We start from the raw sequence: 21,128 nt of genomic DNA, 5'->3' as shown, positions 1-21,128 counted from the left end.
TGAACAAAGGAATCTTTGTAAAAAAGAAACAAAAAAAAACAAGGGTGTTTTCTATTCAGCAAAAAAAAAAGTTTTAAATCTCAGGAAAAAACCACACGTCCCAACGTGAACTGAGTTATTTGTGAAGACATACAAACATTTATGAATTACCGTAACTATGAGAAATAGTTAATAAGTTACAGTTGTGATTTTGTTTAGGAAACATTTTTACACGTCTCTTTCAAGCGAGTGATGAGCCAGGTTTTGGAGGAAACAATACCATTCTTACACAACCGGCTTCAAAATGGGATTTTTGGTTGTTGTTTTTTTTTTTGAGGTTGTAACTGCCGCTGGTGAGACTAAAAAGAGGAAGGATGTCCAATTTCACCACAAAAATATGGCTTTTGGGAAATCTACAACAGTTTGATCACGTCAAACTAATGTTATGACAGCAATATTTCATCATCCATATCTGTAAATCCTGTTCTACACACATAACAATCATCCTTCGTGATACGATGAGTTCACGTTGGTGCGTTAGCAGAGGGAAAAGACACCCTTATATTTCCCAAGTTCGCTAATACCTGAAACAGCATAACCTCAGTAAAGGAAAATGAAAGTTAATCATTTCTTAAATCTCCTTTTTTACTTCCTCATGGCTTTTCAACCCAAGTTCCCTCAATCTGTTGATGATTAAGTTGCCACAGGTCCCAGGACACGAGTTTGAAACTGGAGGAAAGATTGTGAACACTTGAACTTGAACCAAGACTGACAATTGACTGTCTCGTTCACGGCCCAAAAACATCCGTCAAAGTGTTGGAGTTGTTTTTATTTCTGCCCGAGGTGAAAGTTTCTGCTCGCACCTAATCGTACAGCTGTAGGTAAAGAGGACAACGCCCTGAAGAGTTTCAAAGCGGACGCTAGTCGTCTGTGGCTAGGAGCTAAAGGCCTACGTGTCTGGCTCTTTCTGCACTCTGGAGTCAAAAAGAAGCAATGCAAGAGGAACGAAAAACGTCTTTGTGAGTTCAACGCAGCAATTTGTGAGTAGTTGAAAGCCTAAATAAACTTTTTAGGGTTAAGGATCATTAATAATTAATTTTGATGCTGTTAGTGGTCGGCCATCTTTAGCCTCATGCTAAATGTGCATAGCCGTCGGCGGGACGAACAAGAATTTCTTTGTGACCTCAATTTTTCGGCGGTTAAGCGCAAAAATACACTTTCTGGGTGACGCGTCATTAATGGGAACATTTTTGTACAGTTTTGCTGTTGTTTTGCAGCTGTAACTGTTGTTAACCATCAGTTGCCATTAGCATTGAGCTAAATATATGTGCTATGTTGTACTCCGTCCCCCCCCAAAAAAAGAGAAGTGTATTTTGCGCCGAAGAGTTGCTTTAACTCTCTTGTCCTCTTCAAATGTTCTGATATTGTTCATCGGGGGGGGGGGGGGGGATTAACCTAACCTAACCTAACCAGAAAAAGATTACTTCCCAAAAGGCCACCTGAATTTATGGATCTGAAACTTTATATTTCCTCAGTAACTTCCCACAGAATGACCCCTTCTGCTCTCTGTGATGCAGAGTTTGGGGAAGTCCTGTTGCTGCTGTCTTATCGGTAGTAACACTTCCTACCAGCAGAGGTCTCTGTTGGGACACAGTGGTCCCTGTCGGCTTGGTTGTGTCACTCTGTAGTGTCCACCTATAGATGACGCAGCAATGAAAATTAAGGCAGCAAAGAGCTGATTTACCTGTGAGGCCTCCATCGCTCTGTATGTTAGCCGCCTGGTCTCCCTGTGTGAAATGTCTTAGTCTGCAGAAATATAAGAGAACCTTTAGGCCACTCCATCACCAGAGAAGAAACAGACGACGCTGGAGCCTCTCTGACCAGGTGAAAAGTGATCATCTCCAGTGAGGGGTCAGCATGATCACCGGCAACCTCCTGCCTGATCCAGATCTGATGAGGTCCAATTGCAGCCCCCCCCCCCCCCCAGCCTGATCCTGTCCTCTCTGAGTAGAGGCTCCGCCCCCACCTGAACTCTCAAGACTGAATTCCACTGCATTCACACCTCATTTTCAGTTCATGATGTTATTTGGGTTTATTTACATGCATGTGGCCTTTACCATTCATTGACTTGCCTTAAGACTGGGGGCTTTGGTCCACCAGTGCCCATGCTAACTGGTCTTTAGGCTGGTTGTTGCACACACACACACACACACACACTTACACACACACCCCACGGCGGCTGACATCAGACCCCTGTGAGATTTCTGCCGGCTCTATCAATTACTAGCGAAGGAAATTGGACTGGGAAATGGATCAGGTGTTAAAATTGAATGTCACTTTGGACAAGACAAAAAAAAATGCAATATTGAATATGTTTGACGCTGCTGTGGAACAGATGCAGCCTCAAATTCCTCATCGGGTACCCAAAGTGTGGGTGGTGGTCCCCAGGTGGACCTTCAGAGGTATAAACGAAGTCTTTCATTCGATGGCTCTGTGCTGGCGTGACCCAATTCTAAATCTGGCACTGATGTTCAGTGGGAAGCAGTGAGAAGATTCTGGTGGTCAAAGGTCAAGGTCATCATCCCTCTTGACCCACCTCTAAAAAAGTATACCATATAAGGTAAATGACATCATGCCTGTGACAAGTTGGTTGTATCATGGCTATCAACCAATCAGATTGTGAAATATTTTGCTGCTCTCGTCGGCTTCATATTTTGCTCTTAGGGCCACTGATTGATCAGTGGATGCAATCAAACCTTCATTTGAAATTGAAACATTTTAAATGCTTGTCAAAGATCTTTTATTTGATCAAATTGAATTATAAAACAAAACGTGACAGTGAGAACTAATTAGATCATTTCTGGAGCAGCTCTTGTGTGAGAGGGACAAACAGCCAGTCTACAGGCTTGAACGCTACCTTTTGTGCTTCACATGTATGTTTTGGTGTGTTTCCTCGCATGTTACTGTGTGTGTGTGTCGTCATTCAGCTCTGCGCTGCCGGAGGCCAACCTTGATGAAGGTTTCTGGTTTCTTAATAATGCCTGTGTAAATTATATTTGCCAGAGAGGAAGAAAGGAAGGAAGAGGAGGGTTGGCTGAGGATTCATTAAGTTTTCTCAGCTGAAACAAAGTGTGTGGGTACCTCGGCTTTTCCTGTCCCTGGGGGTAGCCCACGCGCGCGCGCAAACACACACACACACACGGCCTGATTAAACATCTTATGAGAATATCTCTCCCTTATCATTTCACCAGTCTCGTTCACAGGGGAAATACACTGATGTGCGTGTGAAGCTACCCACGGCCGGGCGCGCGCGCGCGCGCGCACACACACACCAATAATTTCTGGACGCGCGAGCACAAATAGAGAGAGAGAGAGAGATGCTGTCGGGGTGACTTATCTGTTCTACACCGCTGTTGTCGGTAACGAATCGGCTACACACACGCACACACATACACCTACACACACATACACACTCCTCCCTATCTCCCTTTGTCACGCACGCGCACACGCATCCCGGGCGCAGCAGCAGGACCATACTGGCGCACTGGGAAGAAGAAGAAGAAGAAAAGAAGGAGGAGGAGGGAGAGAAAGAGACGAGGCGACACATGTCAGACCGAGTCGAGCGAGGGAATGTACCGGATTTCTGCCGCACACACGCCCGGGCTGTCCCGCACTGAGGGCTCCGCTGCGTTAACAGGACGCGACACCGGGCTCCAGGAGCTGGCGGGCAGCGTCGGGATACTGTGAAGGAGTCACCTGGCTGCGGAGGGAAGGACCGAGGGAGGGAGGGAGGGAGGAGGGCGGGAGGGTCGCGGGGAAGTGTGCCGGCTGACAGAGCTGTGTTCGGGAGTGACACCGCTTGCGCGCAACGGAGAGTCAGCGCAAAGTTTCCTCGATGGCGTTGGTGATGGAGCCGGTCAGCAAATGGAGCACGAATCAGGTGGTGGACTGGATGAAAGGTGGGCGCGCACGCACACACAAACAGGTTTGCCACATGATGGCTTCAGGGTTAAAACCTCAGAAAAGGCACACCTGAAGACATGAATGCAGGGGAGACAGAGGCTGGCAAGATGTTGCGTGGGAGGTGTGTGCGTGTGTGTGTGCGCGCGCGCTTGTGTCAATGCATCATCCTGGCACCTGATGATTTATGGGTGATGATGTAATGTGACAGGAGGAGAGCCGGACAAACTTCAGTGTTTGTGTGAGGAGACTTGGAGAGCGATGACTGACCTAAAGATGCAAATCTTGTTTACTGCCAAAGTCTGTTAAAAAAACAAAAAAATAAATCATATATTCAATAGCACTAAATAACCTTTATCCCAAATTGTAATTGAGTTTGTTATACAAGTGATACATTGCGGTAATGAGACTAGAGATTATAGTGATGCATAATTCAGCAGCTGATTTGTACCCGGAGGCCTGTGAACATTGTAAAACTCTTTACTCATTAAAAAGAAATGCCTGTTGCTGATACGTGGTGCTTTACAGCTTCTGGTGCAGTTGGCAGAGCATTTGTCTTCTTGCTCTGGATAATGGGCCTGTCCAGATGATGCGACAAAGTGACATATTGTACATATTTTTGTGCGGGCACAATGGACGGCCCTTTTTCTTGGTCCTTTAACTTCTTGGGTAATTGTCTCACGTGTAACCTGTAAATGGACTGCATTTGTGGGAGGCTTTTCTTCCTGAATGGCACTCAGAAGTGATGCAGGTGCCAGCGGCTGTAATGCAGGCTTCCCTTCAAGCCTAAAGGGTGCTAAAATATACAGCACTCCTTCACATTTACCATCATTATTCATGATTACCACTTCACTAAAAAAAAAAGGCCTATTAACAAGTGTCATACTTAAAGTTGAAGCTCCATTCATCAAAAACTGGAAAGTACTCTGAGCGCGTATACCTCCACCAAGGTGTGCCCCTGGATCTTTGGTGCTCGGTCTTAATTAAAGCTACAGGCAGTGATTAGCAGGTGTGTGTGTGTGTGTGTGTGTGTGTGTGTGTGTGTGTGTGTGTGGCTGTCTCGTAGAGCGAGGAGGAAGTGAAACCTGATAATATTTGGGTTTTGGCATGAGGGAGCTGGCACTGTGATGCAAATACCACTTCCTGCATCCCCTAGGTGGCACCAGCGAGCACACACTCACTACACAGTGCGTTTTATGCTGTACATCCACTGAAGAACACAAAGTGTCATTTGGGTGTTTGTCACACTTCCTGTTACCACTGGGTTGCACCACGACTTAAAACTCGGCTTGCAGATGTCATCAAATGAGTGAAAGGTGGAAAATCTGACCACGTGGAGTCCGGTTTCCTGTCCTGTAGAAATATCGAAATTAGCCGCGTCGCCACGGTTACGCCATTTAACCAAAACTCCCAGTCTTCACAGAAACCCATCGCCACATTCTGAACGTGTTTCTGATCAATTTTGAGACGGATCTTGTTGACCTACAGTAGAACGAGGAATTCGTTAACACCCCCCCCCCCCCAAAAAAAGGTAATTTTCTTAGGCTACCAGATGGCATTATGACTCATCTGCCCCCGGCTTTAAGTGGCTCCTCCTCTGGCCTGTTCTACACGGACAAAAACATGACCTCCTTGATGCAATTTCCCCCAAAATACACCTGTGTGGCGGTCATTCAGAGCCGCCTCTGTCCACTGGGGGTGCTACTGGCTACTGTAGCGGTCAGTAGCGCCACCAGATCTCAGGGTTTCCCTCTTATGCCCTCAACACACAGTCTGATGTTTACTTTTCCTCTGTTGAGCTTAAATAAAATTTAGGGGATCTGTGGGTGTCGTTCAGTAATGAAGAAAACGGGAGTGGATTTTGTACTCTGCTCAGAGTCAATATTTCTTGCGAAATGTGTCCCTTGCTTCTCTGACATTGGGCACCTTGATCTTAAAGGGGCATTAGGATTCATTTTAATTCAGCTGTGAAAAGTAATTTCTTAATGACTCGCTGATAATAAAAAAAAAAACCCTACTTCTTTAGTGACTGACACAAATTAGCATATTTAGCTGAGGCCAGTAATTCCGGCTTAGTCTGAGCAAACACAGAAACGAAGAACCGTGTTAATGTGAGCTAAGCATGAAAGTGGAGAGAGTGCTGTTCCTGGGCCGGCCGCTGCCAAAAAGTAAACATAAAACAGACTTTTATTAGATGCTTCTTTACCGTGGTGGTAAAATAAATACTGCTGATACTGAAGCAACTCTGCAACTTTGGTCAAGCTAACTATTGTGTGCAGTTCAGTGACTCTGGCACGACCAGACTTGCAGCTTTAGTCAACCCAGCTGACCCAGAAATGTGGAGGACTCTGATCTGAGAGAAGCCAGGGACAGTGAGCGACTCTAAAGTGTAACAGAATAAAGTAATTTCCTGCCAGATTTTGAGAACCGCTCATCCAAATGACTTCAGACTTGGCACAAGACGCCCACAAAGGCCGATGAAAGGTTGGTTGAAGTTTAGTCTACCAAACACTTTTGGAGTTTCAAATAAAAAGAAAGAAAAGGAGACGCAGTAATTTCTCAAAACGATTGTAGTGATTGGAGACCAACTTTTAAAACAACAACAACAAAACCCAGAAATGCCTTCATACTGCTGGTCTAAAGGAATCTGAGAGTTCTGAAGCCTTGACATGTCAAGTTGTTCTCATTGCAAACGTGGTGCCGTGGTTGGGAGCTACAGGCTAAAGTCAACAGTGACGAGAAAAACGTGGTACTTTAGAACCATGTACTTTATTAGTTTGGGAGATTACTGCAATAACCTTTCCCTTTTTGGGTGAACTATACCTTGTAGCAGCATGTAAACACTTTGATTGGAGCTAAAAACATATAAATTATAGACCTCTGGTTCAATTGCATGTGCGCGCTACTGCGCTAACACGACGTCTGACAAATCGTGAGGGTGGTATTTAGTTGGTTTGTCACTCAAATCAAAGTGTGTATTTGTGATTGACAGCTGGACAAAAGACGAGGACGATAGCATTTAGAGAGTTTGTAGAGGGAAGTTTTCAGACATGTTTGCTCTTGTTAGCAGTTGGTGGCTATGGGGCGCTATTAGCTTCAAACTCTATATGCATGCAAGGGTTGCTCTCTGTGCTTTCTAAACTCACAAAGAAGTAATGCGGGGGGGGGGGGCATCTTTGGGAGCTGAAGACCTGAGTAGCACTTTAATACTGCATCAGAAATTCCACAGATGTTCAAAAAAACAAAACAACTTGGAACCATCAGAGTGTAACTTTTGACTTTTTGATGGTTTCTTTTGTTGTCCCCTCAAGCACGATATCAAGATGTCTCCTCGCTGGGTGCTTCATCAAGCTCGGCCTGATCCAAAAGTAGGGGCGTTAATGGAAAAATGACTCATGCTAACTAATGTTAGTAGTAATTGTTATTCATGTCTATTTATCGCATAAAAAGCAGGTCAGAGACTCGATGACTCACTGGCTTCAACAGCATGCGAATGACACAGGGACAAAGACGCATTTACATGATGAAACTCGCCATGATAGGTTATTGGTCGGTCATGTGCTTACGGCGTGTGTTTATATGTGCTTCTGCGTGCGTGTGTGTGTGTGTGTGTGTGTGTGTGTGTGTGTGTAGTCCGTGTGTGGGCGGATGGCGAGATGTTCGTCTCAGACCGTCTGTGCAGAACAGCTGACAGACACACACCCGCTCTGAACAGAAGGCCCCACCCGGGTCCTTGGACTTTTACACACACATACACACATACCATCACACACATACAAACTACAGATGACACACGTGGCGTGCCTTAATGTGGTATTCGATTCACGCTGGGTTGCTTGGGTGTGTCTGTGGTAACCGAGAGAAACATGATATATGTGTTTGACAGACTCTGTGTGTGTGTGTGTGTGTGTGTGTGTACAGTTACATGTACAAAACACATATGCCACAGGCGTTTGGGGCCAAAAGGTCTGGCCGTCGTTGGCTTGGCGACGGCGTAGCATTGGCGCGGTGGAGACTAGAACAATATGGGAGGGGTACCCTTCAGTTGTAAAATGAGAAGCAACAGTGTTGAGAACGCTGGGAGGTTTTGCTTCATCACGTCGTCTCACAGGACGCCAGTTTTTACCTCATTCTCCTTGCAGGATTTTAACCACTAGACTTGAAATTAGGAGTGATGTTGCAGCAACGCCATGCGAGCGCATCTGAAAACCCGCCACTCATGAGCCTGAGGATCTTTTTTTTGGGGGGGAAAAGGTGTAACAGGATCTTAAGGATACGTGAAGGAGAAAAAAATTGGGTGGTTTCAGTTCATCTCGGTGCACTGAGAGAACGTAGTGACGCAAAAGAGGGGATTTTTGTCGTTTAAGTTCTTGCTGACTCCAGAATAAAATGCCATTTTAGACTTTTAGAGGTTCTTTTGACTCTTGAATATTTCGCTTGCAGTAGTTTAAGGTCTCTGAATGCAGTTGTTCCATCGTTGCATACACGTTGAGCTAAGAGGAGCTTTTGCATTAAAACTCTGTTTTATTCATATTCTGCATGAATTAAGGCATTTTAAAACAAAAGGCTTTAAGTCATGTGATCTAGGGACTCCAAACCAGTATCAGATATTAAAGTGGTGTATCCTATATTCCTTACTATTATGTAGATTAAAAAAAAAGTTATATTACATCAAAATGTAAATATCCATATATATATATATATATATATATATATATATATATATATATATATATATATATATATATATATATATATATATATATATATATATATATATATATATATATATATATATATATATATATATATTCTCGCAGCTTAGAGCTCGCCAGCCGCTAACTCGCCAGCTGCTAACTCGCTAGCAGCTAAGTTTGCCGCTGTGTTGCCAGCATACAGTGGGATTTTTTTTTTTTTTCCAGCTCAGCGCTTTTTCTCCGGATCAGCGAGGTAGATTAGAGTTGAGAGGGTTGGAGCTAAAGACACAGAGTTATGGGCCATAAAAACAGAGAGCTGAAAGAGGCTAAAATGCTCTGAAGAACCCATCAGGGAACTGCTGACTCTGAAATGTAATAATTTTGTTCCATTACAGGTTTCTCACTGGCATCAGTTGAAATATAAAGGAACGTTTTTTCCAGTTGTAAATACCAGATGTGACCAAAAACACACACAGTCACCTGGACGATTTCCTGCTTGAAAGCGTGTTTATTTGAGAAATACACATTTTTCCAAGTAGAACATTTCTCACTCATGTGAAGGCGTCTTCGGCATCGCCTGGGGCAAAAGTTGCATTTTCTCTGCTTGGGTTGCCTCCTTCCGCTGACTTTTCATGCATGAGACCTGTGCTTCTTCCTGAAGCCTCTCTAACTTTAACGGCACAAGACTGACAAGTTCTACTCTCAGAGAAGGCTAAACACAAACAAACAGCTACGAGCAGATTTTTTTTTTCTTTTTTAAATGTAATGCAATGCAGGGTTTGATCTGGCGACTCTCTGGTCATAAAACTCACATCTAATAACCAGGCGGCTCCAGCGTTTATAAATCCCAGGGACAGTGAACGCTCATCTAACTTTTATTGTTACAGAAGCCTCGGAACAGATGACACATAACCCGAAAGAGAGGTCCAGGTCTTTTATATACCTCTTTAACATCCCAGAAATCACTGCAAAATCTGGTTTTATTAGATGTGTGTGTGTGTGTGTGTGTGTGTGTGTGTGCGCGTGCGTGCAATGGAGAGATGGAGGGTGTTTGTAGGAGTTTGGCTCGCCTGCTGTTGTGAAAAGTGTGCGTCTGTGGGAGTTAAGTGTGTGAGTCAGCTATGAATCACGCTTTTTCAGCACCAGTCAAGATCATACGCACGCAGCGACACACACACACACACACACACACACACACGCATGCACACTGTGCGCTTTACATACAATGTACGCACAAAAATAACTGCTTTTTTTTTTTTTTTTTTTTTTTTTTTTACTACAGACACACATACAATGAGTTCAATTTGGAGGAAAAAAATTGCAGTAGAAAAACAATCCAGCAGCCGTGTACACTTCATGTATGTACCGTATAGCACTGGTTGTGTTTCATTCTGCTTGTGTGCGCTCACTGATCACAATTTGACTCATCAGTATTCGGGGCATTCACGCTCTCGCTCTCAGCCAGTGATAAGCGAGGCTGATTATCACTGAACTTTTGCTGCACAGTGTATCTCTCCCCCCTCTGCTTCTCTGCCTCTTTCAGCAGTATAGTAACACTTTGCCAGCGAGAACCAACATTGTTTTAATCAGCTTCACGTCTATTAGGAATCATCCGCTGTTAACACTCGTTAAAACACAACTCACGCTGGGGGAGTCCTCCCGTGCTTTACTTGAGTTAAACAAAAGCACCAAAATGTGCTACTTAGCTGTCTTCATTTGCGTCAGACAAGGACTTCCGCCACATTCTGGGTTCTTGCTGCAGAGGTTTACTGCCAGCCAGCCGGAGTGGCTTTGGTGCAGTCGGCTGCTGATTTTTGGCTGATAAGGTCGAGCTCACAGCTTTAGTTTCAGTTCATCCCACAGGCGTTTGACTGGCTGCAGGATGCTGCTGCAGGATTACGCAAAAACCTACCAGGCTGAATTTCACCAAATTTGGAGGTGGGGGGGGGGGGGGAGTATAGAACGAGCCAAGGGAGAGCCCGTTAAATTTTGCAGCTGATTAGTCATGGCTCCACGAGGCAACAGGAAATGACACGATGTAGTTAACTCGATCCTCCTCATCTTTGGTCACAAATGGCTGAATAACATGGTGACGGGCTGTGAAGGGAGTGAGCGAGTGGGTTTGGGAGCAGGGCCACGCCTCAGCCACGCCTCTGATCACCTGACAGGCCGACTCACTGATCTCTTGACCCACCCACCCTCTCCCTTTGATTCCTCCGCCTATTTCATCACTCTCCCTGCTTGCATCCCCCTCTCCCATATATCAATCTAGGTAGCACCTGGGGGGGGGGGGGGTTCTCTTGCCAGCTCAGGTGGAACCACACCCCCCTGACACAGAGCCTGCTGGGATGTCAGACAACGCCCCTCCACCTGCATCCGCCCACCTGTCCTCAACATCCACTCTGACGTCGTCTCAAGGCTTTGAATATCCTCTTGCCGTGGCTGGGACTGGAAGCGGCTACTGGACTCCGAGTGGCCACCAGCCGAATTTAACAATAGCACCACCTAGTGGCTACAGTAACATCCTGCTATCATTTGATTTACATCAAAATTACATTGTCCTCCACGTGACGCGCAACAACTTCTTACGATAGCAGGTGTGTGGAGTCTAGCGCCACCTAGAGGATGCAGGAAGGGACATTCGCACCTCAGTCAAACCGTCCATCACACTGGGTGCGCGCTCATCGCTGCTTGCAGCCGTAATTCGGACCTGAGCAGGAACCCTGGCTGTTTCTCTGTTAGTGGGATTACAAAAATGATTGGGGTTGTAATCCAGGCCAGGGAAAAACACGCAAAAAGTAAATCCATGACAGAGAGGAAAATGTAATTTGTCTACATTGGGTTTGACAGAGCTCAGCTTATCGGAGGTGTGCAGTCTTATCAGTGGAGGTGGAGCAAATGTGGGACATTTAATATGCTTTCAGGCAACGAAAGAATGTTTTTCCCTGTTTGGACTAAATTACGATTTGCTTTCCCTCCCGAGGCTTCGGCGCCGACAAACACAAGGTCTTTATGACCTCGCAGCTAAATCTTGACCGTCCTCTAACATCGAAAGACACACAAACCTCCTCTCTGAGCAGTTGGTGTCTTTATTCTTCTCAAGCCCTGTTACACCTGTCAGTGGGAACCGTGAGGCAAGGTATCTCATCGACGGGTTTCAGGGCTCGCATAATTGAATCAATTAGTCGAGTTTCCTGCCAAAAAGGCAATAATGCTGAAAACGGGTGACGGATCCTCCAAACAGATCACGAGCGTTTAATTTGAGGAGGACAAAGAATGATTATTTATATCTTCAGTGTGTTAGTGTGTTTTAGTTGATGGATTTCTGCCATCTGTATTTTTACTAATTCTTATTTATTTTTTTTATTTTTTTTTGCAGAGCCAAACTAGAAATATGGCACGTTAAACGCTTCATTTAACTTCAGGTGTAGCGGCTGAGGGGCGGGAGGGTGTAGAAGCTGACAAATGCTGTTTACGCGTCGCAGATGAGGGATGGAATTTTTGTGTGTGTGTGCGTGTGTTGCGAGAGAGCATGTGTGAAATAGTTTGCATGCAATTTAACAGCTGGCTGATGAGAATTTTCTTTTCATCTCTGTTTTTTCTCTTCTTCCTCTCGTGTCCCCCCCCCCCCCCAAGCTCTGTTAGAACGGTTATGATAGATGAGTGTTTTATAAAGCTGGAACTTGAAGCAGGAGAAATCAATGCTCAGAAGTGTGTGTGTGTGTGTGTGTGTGAGTGTTTGAGTGTTTGCCAGTTCACTGTTTGTTAAGAGTTCCGAGGCTGGATACGTTCATTGTTTTGGGAGCCAGGGGCTGCAGCAGTTGAGACGTTCTCTGCCTTGATCTGCTTTTCTTTGACTCAGCAAACCCGCTCAGACCATCTGAACACACACACACATACACATACACACACACACACACGAACAATGCACACACCCACACACTTGCAGACCTACACAGTCTGTCCCACACATTCTCAGCACAGACGTTACACAATCCAACAGAGACCAAAGCCTTACCTAGACGACCGTTGCCTCCGTTACCCTCGTCCTTCACCCTTGATTGAGGTGGTTCGTTTTGGGTCCTGTGGGGTTTCTTAGCTGGAGCTGATCTGAGGCCACTTTGGTTCTAAACTATTGTAATACTTCATATCAAGAGGTTTCCCTCTGCGGCACCAGGTACTCACCTGGTGGTCTCTACAGCAAAGGCACAAAAATCAGTTCTGCAGATTCAAAAATCCGGACTGGAGTTTTGGTAAATGGATGTATGTTTATGTTTCTAGCTTAGCGACACTCAGAGTGCTCTCCAGTGTCGCCTCATTCACACTCCGATGGTGGAGCTGCCATGCGAAGTGTCCACCGCGTCATCAGGAGCAATTAAGGGTTCAGTATCTTGCTCAAGGACACTTTGACACGGCCACCAGGGAATTGAGGCCGGAGCCAGTGACCCATGCTGTTCTTGCTAATTATGCAAGCAAACACTGATTTAAAAAAAAAAAAAAAACACTGGCAGGAAGCGAAAGTTATGTGCAACAAAAAAATGTAAATAAGGTTTGAAAATGTCTACGACCAGGTTTTGGTTCCCATTGCAGAGGATTATGGCTGAACCCTGCATAGACGCAGTCGCACTCCAGTCTCAAACTCACCAAGCGGGTTCCATACAGACCAAATCCAGTACAACACGGCGGCTGGAGGCTCAAGGAAACCAGCTAACACCACCAGCTCCTGTGTGGCTCGAGATGCTGTTTCAGAAACTGACTTTAGTGAATTGTTTGGTTGTAAAACGAGATCCCGCGTTGCTCGGCTGCCATGTTAGAAACGGTCCAAGCTCCTCCCAGCGGTGCAGAGGGCCAGTGACATCACCTGATGTTGAAAACTCTTCCCAGAAGTATCATGTGATTGTTTTCATGAGAACGTGTTGCTGCAACCCCCTTAGATAACACAACTAAGACCGGAATACTTCACATACTGACAGGAGTACTTTATTTTTTTACCGTGACTCTATTCAGGTTAACGTGGTAGTGTCTTATTCATAGTCTTGTCATATTTGAGTTAATGTCTGAATATTGCAGTTCATTTAAGTGTCGTCAGTGTCAACTTCTGCCTCCTGCAGAATTTCACGGCGGCTCAGAAGTTCCCAGCCCCCCCCAAACGGAACTGAATAAAGGGTTCCTACAGGAGATGCTTCTGTAGTTGGAACACACATAAAGGTGTGAGATGCTTAAAATAGCCCACGAGTTCCTGCAGTGCGTAACGTCCCTTTGACTGCTGCTATAATTTCGGTGTATAAAAAGAATACATTTTTCTCCACAAGGGTTGATTCTTTTCCACTCACTGTAAATCCTGACTGCAGGTCGTCTATTCTTAAAATAATAAAAAAAAAAAAACTCCTGTAAATTTGGAAATATTGCAGAGTGGAAAATAGTCCAAAATATGTGAATGCAGCTAAAACTTTAAAACAAAATAAAAAAATAAAGCTTATCGAGATTGTGCTTTATTTTGATGTTCAGCATTTTTAGACATATTATGATGTTTTCTGGGCATAACTGAGTTGTTTTTATCATCTTTTTTTTTGTCAGTTCTGCACCGCTGAAAAGAGAATAATGGACTATTTATTATTCCTCTCCATCTTCATTCACTCGAATATTGACACGAGTCTCAAAGTCTCACATTCAGCTCAGAAATGGATATGAAAAATTAGTCTCTCCCTTTTGAAAAGACAAGAAATTGGCAGGGCGATCAGGGACTGCGCCAGGGACAATAGAACCATCAGGAGTTATTCCTTATTTTTTTTAGGAATTAGTGAAAATGTAAAAAAAGAAAAAGCACTAAGACAATGCTAATGAAAGTGAAATCAATAAATCCTGATCAGTCTCAAAGCTGAACGCGTTCCTTTTGGACCATGTTCTGCTTATCCAACCTTTTTTTTTTTGTGTGTGTGTGAAAGCTGGCGGTTTTTGTTTTAATCCTGATGACAAACAAACTAAATAGTGTGGATGAGAGAATAACCTCCTCGTGATGGTATAAAGAAAAACAAAATAAGACCTCGTTGCCTCCTCTGGCGCCTCAGACGTCTCCCTGAACGTGATTTATTTTCACCTCCCTACGCTGGGTTTGAAACAGCAGGCTGAAATCTATAAAACTGCGAACACATGAAAATGCCTCAAAAACATGACGCAGCAGCTGTTGTATTGTGTGAAAAATCTGTCTCTCATTTTCGAGTGCAGATTGAAAGAGAACTGTTTGAGGCAGAGGTGGAGAGAAGAAGAAAACCACCAGCCAGAGCATGGAAATGAGCTCGGACTGACATTTCAACGGTGGATGTGTCTGATTATTGATCAGGGAACGACTCACAGAAGTGAGGATTGACGTTTTGTTCCTTCAAGGTTGCTGTTAAACATCCGATTACAGCCAGGTGATCGTTAAACCTTTAAAATTCTGTGTGACTTTTTGAATTCCTTCCCAAGAGGAACTTTTCCCAGGTGAAAGGTTCTAAATATCAAGAGGACGGGAGAAGCTACCTTGACCTTTTGACCTTTGTTTACCAAAATGTCTTCAGTTCATCCTCACGTCTCTGTGGACATTTGTGCCAAAGTCGGAGAAATTCCCTCCAAGCGTATCTGAGCTAACGCGGTCACTAGAATGGGACAGATGTCGTGAACGCGCCAGGTGATCGTGACCTTTGACCTTCAAAACATTTTCAGTTTGTTCCTTGAGTCCCAGTGAACGTTTAAACTGAACTTAATTGAGGGGTACATGAACATGTCTACTAACGTAAAATGGTACTTGTACTTCACCTACAACCACAAATGGTTACGAGGTAATTTAAAAGTCGTTATTTATACGGCCTGATGATGTCAGTCACTCATTCTCATAGCGACTTGTCGTTGTTGCAATAAACTTACTGCTTCCCTGTTGCTATGGATACACATATGTCAGAACATTAAATTAGAAGGTGAGTAGACAGATGGACTCATCAAGTATCTGTGTACCAGGAATTAATTGACATCCAGCAGCCAATCAGAGGCCAGTATTCACCCGGTCCCATGATACAACTGGAGCCATTGAGCCAAAGTTATTTACTCGACACATTTTGGTTGTGACAAAGTGTTTTGTCAGATAAATAAGCCAGCGTATTAACTGAGGAGACCTCCAGCTCATCGTGGCTGTGTCTGTGTGTGCGCGCGCAAGGAAACCACACAACCACAAACACACGAGCCCGCCGCCGCCACTGCTCTCCGACGACCCTCCGAGGAAGAATGAGATGCATGCATTTGTCTTTGTGGTCACGATCTCAATTTTGAACAAATACCAGTGTGTTTATTGTGAGTAACCTTACTGACGTGTGTGTTTGTTCCAGGTCTGGATGACTGCTTGCAGCAGTACGTGTGTGTGTTTGAGCGTGGAGGTGTGTGTGGGGAGAGGCTGCTGAGGATTAGTCACGCCGAGCTGGAGGAACTGGGAGTTTCTCGCATTGGACACCAGGAGCTCATACTGGAGGCTGTCGACTTGCTCTGTGCTCTGGTGAGTGTGTGTGTGTGTGTGTGTGTGTGTGTGTGTGTGTGTGTGTGTGTGTTACCCTCCAATGCAGTACTCATTAGAAATCTTTACAGCTGCAGCAGTAATGTATGCAGTTCTGCTTGAATGAACGCTGTGATGGATTGCAGCAAGTAAATTGTCAGTGTCCTGCATTAAGTTGTTGCTCAAAAAAGTAAATTTCAGAGTGGTGTTTTAATATAAAACCCCACTGATTAAACCACCACACCCCCCCCCCCCCACACACACACACAAAAAAGCATTTTATAGTAAAAACATGAAATCCTACAAGATAACATGATTAATTTGCTTAATTTGAATATTTTTTGCTATAAGCTAGCAGGGCTTCTACAGTTAATTCAAGCATGATTTTAGTTTACTCTCTGGTCACTGAGCAGACAGGAAGAAAGATTAGTTTACACAGAAGTCATTTAATGGTCTTTGGAGCATCGTATTTTCAAATAAGCAACGTTCTTCATATGTGTTCTTCTCAAAACGAAGCATCCACTGTTTTACAGTCTAAGCTCCCGAACTCGACCCATAAATTGTGTTTACTTACATCCGGAGAGAAGCCCAGTGTTTGCTTCCAACCGTTTATTTTGGGAAAAAAAAAAAGACCAAAATTAACAGTGACGGTGAACTGCGAATCGCATGAGATTAGCAACAAATTAAAGGCGAATAGAAGACGTTGTACTTCTGCCTCCTGTTAGCGATGCTGCCTATTGATCACCGTCGCCTTCACCTTTTCCCGTTGGAAGTTGATTCTTTTTTGTTGTTGCGTCTTCCCGTTTGTCATTTCCTTCTTTTTTGTTAATTCGATTTGCAATTCGTGACGTTCACAGGTGATTGTGCTCTTTCTTTTTTCATCGCTGTACATGTTTGGATTATACACCAGGCGGCCTTGAGTTCTTCTCGCTGACAAACCAGCAGATTCCATGATAAAATCAGTTGATTATATCGTCTAATCTACCTCCCTGTCAGGGCTTTGACTTCCTCTCAACAAATGTAAATCATTAACATGTTGGAGGCTCATTAAGAGAAGCAGGTAAACAACTGAGAGTCTCATTTGTATTCATGGAGCTTCACTGTCTGGATGTTGAGCTAATTTGTGTTTATGGCTGCGTGTGTGTGTGTGTGCAGAACTCAGGTCTGGAGACGGAGAGCGTGAGGACTCTAGCTCACAAACTTGGCGCTTCAGCCAAGAACCTTCAGAACTTTATTTCCGGCCGTCGCCGCAGCAGCCAGTCGGAGAGCAGAACCTCGCGGCGGCTCCCCAACGATCTGCTGACCTCTGTGGTTGACCTCATCACCGCCGCCAAGAGCCTGCTTGCCTGGCTGGACAGGTACAGACCCGCCGCGCCACTCTCTTTTGGTTTTTGTGTGCACATCGACTACGATGGAGTCTAACGGACAAAGGGCCTGACGATTAGTTTGGTTTCAGCTGAATTTATGACGAAGCGTTGAAGCAGAATCAGCAGGTTTGATGTGAAATCACATTTGTTTTCACTTCATTAAGCGACTACCAACACCAGTGACACGGTCCTGTGAAAGGATTTCATTTTTACCTGAGAAATATCGACAACTATTGAGCCTCTTAGTTGGTTAGCGGGATATTTAAAAAAAAAAAAAAACTAAACTAACAAAGGAATTTTGATGGAATTTGGTGAGAAAGAGAAAGTAAAAGGAACCTTTGAAGGTGCTCTGGATCAAACAGTGGATCCTGCACCCGAAAGACCACCACAAACCACCACAGGACCTACTTTTGTTGGTTTGGGGGGGGGGGATTTATGAACTGTTCTTGGTGAGTCCTCAGTAGGTTCATAATTTTTACACACACAACCTCTCCGAGTATGATTGATGTCTGGTGTTTCTCGTCTCTGTCCCGCCTTTGCAATGTTCTCGCATCAAATTAGAATCAACAATGATTGCAGTCTCCCCAGTACTGACCAAGACCACTGTGCCTGCAACCGCACAGACATTTGATGACGGAAAAGAACGTTTAAAGACGCATCGGCGCAGTTATGAAGGTCTGGTTGGTTCGGGTAGGGAAAAGGTGGCAGTGGGTTAAAGCCTGCAGGGCAGCAAATCTCTTGCTGCTGTGTCACAATTCAGGACAAAAAAAAGAAAAAAGAAAAAAAAGACTCGTTTTAGTTTAGAGTTGAAAACCCGTTCGTCCGCCAGGTTAATGTTGTGAAATGTGGGTGACACACCGAACCTGAGAAGAGGAGTCCGGTGTCCCCCCGATGGAGGCTCTCTCCTTCTTTCGTAACGTCACCGCCCACCGTGTGATGTCGTTGGACTGCCGAGAGTTCCGGCATGGAAAATTCTTCTTAACTGATTTACGTCACCGCTGCTCTGGTGCTGCCACGTAACTTTGAGATGTTACGTGGCAGCAACGTGTAACGTGTAAGGTTGTGGACCCCCGCCTGGCTCTGCTGCCCCTCCCGGATGTGCAGTATATGCCTGATGAGCATCACCCTGACTGTCAGTCCTCGCTGCTGCTGACTTGATGTGGCGCACAGGAAACTCTTTTATTAATTTTTTTTATGACACGTTCTCCCCTGAAAAACGGATCATAATGGCGTTTCTCCGTCTCGCCGCGCGCCCCCTCCCTCTCTGTCACTTCATTTAATCATGACTCGACACAAACTCCTGCACACACATCAGACACACAAACTAAAGGTCTTTGACATCAGTTCTTGAAATGCCAGGCACCCACATCTGTCCTCAGGCCATCCAGGCACTCAAATTTATAGAGCCACGAGCACACGCAGACCCATAGAAACACCCACACATCAGTACATAAGACACACACGCGCGCGCGCGCATTCACACACGCTGACACACACTTATGCAAGCGCTCACGCGGTCGCCCACGCTCACTGATGCAACTGTAAGTGGCAAAGCGACATTGAGAAAAGGGATAGACTCAGCAGAGCTGGCGTTTGATGCTCGGTATTCTCGAGTCGTATCTGTGTGTTCAGGCATTGTTCTCGTCAGCTCTCATGCTTTTAATCCTGCACGTCGTAGAAACGCGCAACCATCGGCGGCTGTGTGAGGGTACACACACACACACACACACACGCACACGTGTATATATCACACATACACATCCAACCAATGAAGATATGAAGTCAATTAAAGCTCATTTTCATCAATGGATTTCTGCCTCCGTGAAATAACAAGTAACACTTGTGAAAACTGAGCTGAATGGTGAAAGTGCAGAGGTTACAAGTGTAGAAGTGAGAGGATTTCCCACCAGCCGATTGGTGCAGAGCGACACAGAGACACACGGAACCTCGTGGCCACAACACGCAACTTGTTCACCCGTTTTAATTCAGTTTTGGCCACAAGATATAACCTGTATGTCACTTCAGTTTTGTTATTATTATTATTATTATTATTATTATTATTATTATTATTATTATATATATTTTTTGCCCATTACTTAAAACTTTTTCCCTCAGTTTAGTTATTGAAATGCTTTCCTTTCAAGGCCGCAAGTTATGACCTGCTCCCTCAATGTAGTTGTTCTTGAAGCCACAGGACATAAATTGTCCCCTCATTTATTGAATTTGTAGCCAGGAGATGTAACTTCTTCTTTTTTTTTTTTTTCCTTAAATTTAGTTACTTCGAGGCCACAAAATCTAATAAAGAGGGGGTCAATTTTTATATCAAACGAAACAATGAAGGGTTGAGAAATGAAGGTTGTTACAGTTCAATTTCAGCACAAAGTTCAACAACAACAACAACAGGAGACCCCTGCAGACTGTGCCATCTTCCTCTGTTGACTCTCCTCGCTCTATCGCTTTTTAAATGAAAAGGAGAAATACTTTTCCATCGACCGCCGTTGTTGACGCTCACCAAACATCCTTTGAAAGCAGTTGCTTGAAGTAAATTCGCTTTGTCTTTGATACCTTTTTGGTATCAAAGACAAAAAAAAAAGGGAAACAAAAGTGTAAACCGGGTGGTTGATGTCGCTCGTTGTATTAAGATGTAAAAAAGATACAGCCAAGATTTACTGGGAGCATTCGAGGATGTGGAGGAAGTGTGAGGGAGAGGTGTGGAATACTCCACCATGACGGAGGCATGGCTCCGGTGTGAAGGCTTTGCTTCCAAAACACACAGGAAGGCATGGAGATGTGCACGGTTCTTCTTCGTTGTGGTGTTGTTGTTGTTTTTGTTGTTGTTTTTGGCGAATAGCTCAGATGGTGGAGTCCACACAAGTGTACTGAGGTACATTACACGCTATGTGATGGGAAAGCTGCATGGCAGGGGTGTGTGTGTGTGTGTGTGTGTGGGGGGGGGGGGGGGGCTCTTGAAGCAGTCGTACTTAATGAAGTGTCTTAAAACTTGCGCTTTCAATCAGAGGGGTGTCGCACTTCTCTAGTTTTGTACTCCCCTGATGTATCGCAGTAACCTTGAACTTTAAACTCCAAAGTTTGTTTTTCCAATTAATCCCCCGGTCCAAGTGGATGTTTGACCCAAATTTAGAAAAAAATTCCCTCAAGGTGTTAATGACATCGATGATGATGTCAGGCATCACGGGACAGGTATCGCCCACATGTGAGGTGGCGGCGTCCTCGAGCTTCCGGCCACCAAAATGTTTCCAGTCCATCCTTGTGACCCAGTTGACGTTCAAAAGATGAGGAGCTAAAGACCTACGGACACCCATAAAACCGCCGAGTCCGCCGGCTGGAGGCCTAAAACTACTTAGCCTTGCAAGACCTAAATCTAATTAATATTCATGATGTTGTTAATTAATCACATTCATCATCCCCCATAATATCAATATTGTCTTGAAATGATGCACCGGAGTAGAAGAGCACTGAATTATGGCCGCCGTCATGTCTCGTCTCCTGTGTGCTGCGAGTGGAAGTGACGCTCGCCATGTGCCAGTTCTGCTCTTGTAACTTCGGTCCCTTGAGCTCCAATACCCCTGAAATACACACACACAC

The 21,128-nt window shown here is 44.7% G+C and overlaps 1 protein-coding gene across 4 annotated transcripts in view; it reads left to right on the top strand.

Annotated features, from left to right (window-relative positions):
- The first annotated feature begins 3,806 nt into the window (after positions 1-3,806).
- Positions 3,807-21,128, top strand: part of cnksr2a (connector enhancer of kinase suppressor of Ras 2a) — a 57,795-nt gene continuing 40,473 nt past the window's right edge. For all 4 annotated transcript variants that reach the window (XM_086191207.1, XM_086191205.1, XM_086191206.1 and 1 more), the window contains exons 1-3: positions 3,807-3,938; positions 15,995-16,158; positions 17,311-17,513. In XM_086191207.1, coding sequence (XP_086047333.1) covers positions 3,875-3,938; positions 15,995-16,158; positions 17,311-17,513 — 431 coding nt within the window. In that variant the 5' untranslated portion in view covers positions 3,807-3,874. The remainder of the gene's footprint in view (positions 3,939-15,994; positions 16,159-17,310; positions 17,514-21,128) is intronic.

The sequence above is a fragment of the Aulostomus chinensis genome, chromosome 21 (genome assembly GCF_037954235.1).
Source record: "Aulostomus chinensis isolate RoL2024-O1b breed Wild chromosome 21, RoL_Achi_v1.0, whole genome shotgun sequence".
Taxonomy (NCBI): Eukaryota; Metazoa; Chordata; class Actinopteri; order Syngnathiformes; family Aulostomidae; genus Aulostomus; species Aulostomus chinensis.
The sequence above is the reverse complement of the archived record's forward strand: the minus strand, read 5'-3'. Positions and strand labels throughout refer to the sequence as shown.